The following is a 4690-nucleotide window of genomic DNA, read 5'->3' on the forward strand; positions in this document are numbered from 1 at the left end:
AAGTTCAGTCCCCACAAACAACTTGACCACAAGAGCAAGTTCCACTTGGATCTTCCTGGTACTACCCCCTACCCCCTACTTGTCCCCAGGAACGCTCCTTCGTTCTCCTTATTCTCTTGCCTATATATACCTGTGGAAACATCACCTTGCGCTGACTGCAAAAATACCCTACCTCCTTACCTTGCCTCAATCAACTACCTACCTCCCGTCTCTTCATACCCCCCACCCCTACATATCTCTCTCCCCACCCCTCTAGACCCACCATTTCTTACCTACAGTTTCCCTTGGTATATCTCCCAACCTGCTTCCCGCTCCAAGCAAACCCCCTGCTCGAGCTCCCTCCCTCTACATCTCCCTCCCTTCCCTATCTTCGGCTCTTCTTCAATCAAGATCTTCATAGCTCTCCTACTTGCATTTGCGATCAGAAAGCCTCTTCCTCCTCCATGTCTGCTCCGAGCAGCTCCGAAACTCTGGCTGTGATGCCAATGAAACGGAAGTACGAGTTCCTGCAGGAGGTCTGCAGCGAGGATGCTGCGAGGTACCTGATCCTTGCATGTGCTGGTATGAGAAGCTCACTGACGCGCGCTCGCAGCATATGGGATCAGACGTGCGGAGACTCTGGTAAGATGACAGACCTCCTCAGCAAGCGCTTTGTGGACTGCAACACATGCTCCTCCCAGCAGCATATCGACGAGAACGACGAGGACGAGGAGGAGTCAGGCCGCGAGTACTTCTGCGTGATCTGCCAGGAGACAGACTTTGACATGAGCAACAAGGTGAGCTTGACCTGCCGTCACATGTTCCATGCCTCTTGCTTCAAGAGGCTGCTTGAGCACGTCCTCCATGACGAGCAAGAGTCCCTGGTGCCCCCTACCTGCCCTCATGCCGGATGCAGCACCATAGTCGGCTACAACATCCAAGCTCTGCTCCTCATCTACGCTGACGATGAGCAAGCGCAGCGTCTGCTCAAGGCTTACGATAGCAAGAAGAGCAAGTACGACTCTTGGAAGTTGGGTCACCTGCCCTGCTTGTCCCCTTGCTGCCAGGCCGTCTCGAGGCTGGTGTTGATTGGACATGCGGCGAGCGAGGCTACGGTCAAGTGCGACAGCTGCATGGCCACCTACTGCGCTGCTTGCTCGATGGCGTCCGGAAGCTTGGTTCCCTCCCACATTCTCGTCGACTGCGAGCAGCGAGTCCTGACTGAGGAGGGGTTGCGAGCTCTCGATCAGGTGTACGATGCGACGGGTGATGAGCTGAGACGAATGAGACTGCGCGACCCTCCCGCAGCGCTCAGACGGTACCCTCGCCCGCCGCCCGCCGCCCGCGACCCTCGCCCGCCCACAGTTGACGGCAGTCAAACGCATGTGGCAGCAGCAGACACGAGGACGCAGGAGGTCGAGGCGCAAGGGACCGAGCAGGCAGACAGAGGCGCTGAAGCCCAGCAAGACCCCCGGCTGCGAGCACGACTACTTTGGATGGATCTGTACAGGGGGGAAGACCGACTGGAGGGCGAGGAACGCCTTGAGCTCCATGAATACGTGCGCTGGAGGATGAGGAGATTTGAGGAGGAAGGCGACTACGTGGACGAGGAGCTGCAGCAGACTATGCAAGGCATGCGAGACCGGCTCAGCAACATCAAGAGGAGGGAGGAGCTAGAGATCTCCGCCATTTCCCGGCAGCTCCATGCTCGTCCTGCCGACAAGGTCGCCGTCGAACTGCTCGATGCGCGTCTGCGGATCGTCGAGCAGAAGCGAGAGCTGTTCGAGAGCACGCGACAGATGCTCGAGGGCATGATCCGCAACCCGGCGGTAGAGGACCCGCAGCACCATGCTCCGCCGGAGGCGACGACGTCGCTGAGCCTTGAAGACATTCACAGCATGTGCGATAAAGCTTTTCTCACCTCCCTGAAGGCGAGGATTAGCAGGATCGCCAGCGGCGAAGAGCGCGAGGAGGCCCGAGCAGAGGCTCCCAGTGACCAGGAGGAGATCGCAAGGACCTCCAAGCCCTGTACCAAGTGCGGGTATCGCATCGTCAAGATGGGAGGATGCGACCACATGACGTGCAGGAAGTGCCGGCACGAGTTCTGCTGGAGGTGCCTCAAACCATCGATCGACCACTTCCACAGCAGCTGTCAGGGGAAGCCAGACCTGCTGTCGTTCTCTGAGGAGCTACAGCCTGCCATCAAGGACGTCATCGACAAGTACCGCGGAGTCGAGTCGCCTATCGAGAGCAGCCTAGTCGAGTACGCGCACAGGCACTTGGCTCCCGGCCAGCCTGTCGACGAGGACAGGAAGAGAGCGGACTCGCAGCGGATCTCCGCAATGCTGGAGCGGCGCGAGCCCTTCATGCTCAGATACTTCGACCCCCGCGAGGTCAGACGCAGAGCGGAGATGAGGAGACTGCAGGATATGCAGCGGGAGGTTGAGCAAGAGAGGATCGCCTGCTCCTTTGTGCTCCGTCAAGTCCGCGACAGCAGTCGCAGCCCCATCAGCAAGGACGCAGCCCTCCGAGTCTGCTCGGACCCCTCCAAGCAGTACCTCAAGTACCGGGCCGCCAAGCGCAGCCTCTTGGACGCGCAGGAGAAGATGAGGAGGGAGACACGTGAAGCCCCGGCTGACTACGTCGAGCGTCAGCGCCGCATGATCGACTGTCAGTGCCACGTCATCGACGTGGATCTTGCTCGCCTGGAGATGCAGAAGCAAGCTTGCGTCCTCATGGGCATGGACGTGCCTCCCTGGCTCCTGTCATGCTCCGAGCGGCTCTCAGATGCCAAGGAGCAGCAGGCGCAAGACATCAGCCAGGCTGTCTGCACCAGGACCTTTCTGGACGCTCATCGAGACTACATGCTCTCGAGGATGAGCCAGCGAGTAGAGCCGAGAGTCCTAGAATGGTGACCGTCGGACCGAGCGATAAGGCAGCGAGACTAGGAGAGCAGCAGAGCTCTGCAGGACTTTGAGGACGAGCGGTGAGGGGCAGCTACCCCGAGCCTGCAAGGTTGGAAGTCATCTTTTGAGCTCTTAACGTGACTGCGCTACTCAATACATAGAGAAACAAGTTGAATGAGGCCTGAGGGGAGGGGCCGCTGACTCTATTCAGCCATCATGGCAGCAGCGAACTGAGACAGTTTGAGCCATCTGAGCCTGAAGAGAAACTAACAAGGATCCCCCTAGTGACGGCGAGTGATGCGGGAAGAGCTGAAAAGCTGACTCAATTGGAGCCCGATGATAGTCTGTGACTCACGGGGAGCTCCCGCGCCAGTCACTGTAACCGCCGGTACTATACTAGTACGGTCACTGCCAAGTGACATGACGCGGCTGTTGGCCCCGGCGACACTGCCGTGCGGGGCGGCCGTGCCGGGCTGGGCCGGCCCCAGAGTCCGACGGGGCGCGGCCCCCCGCCGGGATGGTGAGCCGGCCATGCCCCCGTACGGTGGGCGTCCAGCCGGACTCGGGGCGGACCCGGCACGGTCACCCCCCCCGGGGCGGGGGGGCTACCGTACACTGGGCTCAACAAACTCGGCGTACCGTACGGTACAGTGGCAGGTCCGAGTCGGTGAGTCCGACTCAGACCGCCGGGCCGCCGGGCCCCGGCCGCCCGGGCCCGGCGGGCGCGGACTCCTGTGACCGCCGATCGGATCTTTTACTCAAAGTTAAGTTAACTCGGATCCTGTACCGGCGTTCCCGGGGCTACCGGCGGCGCTACTGAAGAGACTGGCCAAGGCGACGATGGCGGCGGCAGGTGGGGAGACGCTGGAGGAGGGTGGAAGAGGAAGCGCTGAACATGGATGGAGTGAGAGGAGGAGAGCAAGTGGAGGTAAGGAGCCAGAAGAGCAGAGCAGAGCAGAGCAGCAGATGATGGCAGAGGGGAGGAGAGCAGACTGACAGCGAAAGAGAAGAAGGATAAGAACGGGCGAGAGGAGAGGAAAGAAATGCAAGTGAGGAGAACAACCCAGACATCTGCCCTTGAACTTGGAGTGAGACATAGGGAAGTGAGGCTTGTGGAGCACTGCAGGCCGAGAGGATCAGCATAGCCTTGTATTATGGATAGAAAGACGTGCAGGACAGATAGGGCTGTGAATGGCATGTTAGATAGCTTGTCTCCAGTTGCTCTTGTCTCTAATGCCCTGGAGAGGAGATAGTTGAAGAGTCCTGAAGCATGTTGGAGATGATAGACAGGACGGGTGTGATGGTAGAGTCCCTCACGGCACTTGACAGGTGTAGGGCTGCTAATGCAGTTCGATCCGACTGCTCTTTGTGTTGTGATCAAGGGATGCGTCAAGGGAGGAGCAGCCGATCGCGACGGGAGGATAGAGGTTCAATGCTCCTCTAGCTCAGGCACGCGGGCTGACGAGGGTGTAGGCGAGCGATGTGATCGTTGCCGTGGACGGGGTGGAGGCGCGGGACAAGAGCATCGAGCAAGTGCGCGAGATGATCATCGGACCCCAGGGCTCCTCCGTGACGCTCAAACTCAAGAAGGCGCAGGGAGAGACGCTGGAGGTCTGGCGAGCGCATGGCAGCAGCTGGTAACGGTGACGGCAGAGCGTGCTGGTGCGAGGAACGCCGGAGTACCTCGACTCCCTGGGAGGTCGAGCAAACCAGACGGTCGGGGAGGTCTCAGCGTCTACTGCACGGGAGGGCGAGCAGGTGGAGAGGAGGAAGGGGAGGGAGGGAGGAGGGGGAGGGAGGGAGGG

The 4690-nt window shown here is 59.9% G+C and overlaps 2 protein-coding genes across 2 annotated transcripts; both read left to right on the top strand.

The window, feature by feature from the left end:
* Window positions 1-479: 479 nt before the first annotated feature.
* Window positions 480-2894, top strand: GUITHDRAFT_115056 (hypothetical protein; the record flags this gene model as incomplete). Its single annotated transcript, XM_005825873.1, has 2 exons — window positions 480-538; window positions 593-2894. 2 exons carry the CDS (start codon window positions 480-482, stop codon window positions 2892-2894), a joined length of 2361 nt encoding a protein of 786 aa, XP_005825930.1.
* Window positions 2895-4155: 1261 nt separating this feature from the next.
* Window positions 4156-4643, top strand: GUITHDRAFT_143937 (hypothetical protein; the record flags this gene model as incomplete). The annotated part of the gene is made up of 4 exons (XM_005825874.1): window positions 4156-4180; window positions 4215-4312; window positions 4359-4496; window positions 4539-4643. Coding segments are annotated over 4 exons (366 nt in total), but the record flags the coding sequence as incomplete, so codon positions are not given.
* Between the last annotated feature and the right edge of the window lie 47 nt (window positions 4644-4690).

This window comes from Guillardia theta (genome assembly GCF_000315625.1).
Source record: "Guillardia theta CCMP2712 unplaced genomic scaffold GUITHscaffold_80, whole genome shotgun sequence".
Lineage (NCBI taxonomy): Eukaryota > Cryptophyceae > Pyrenomonadales > Geminigeraceae > Guillardia > Guillardia theta.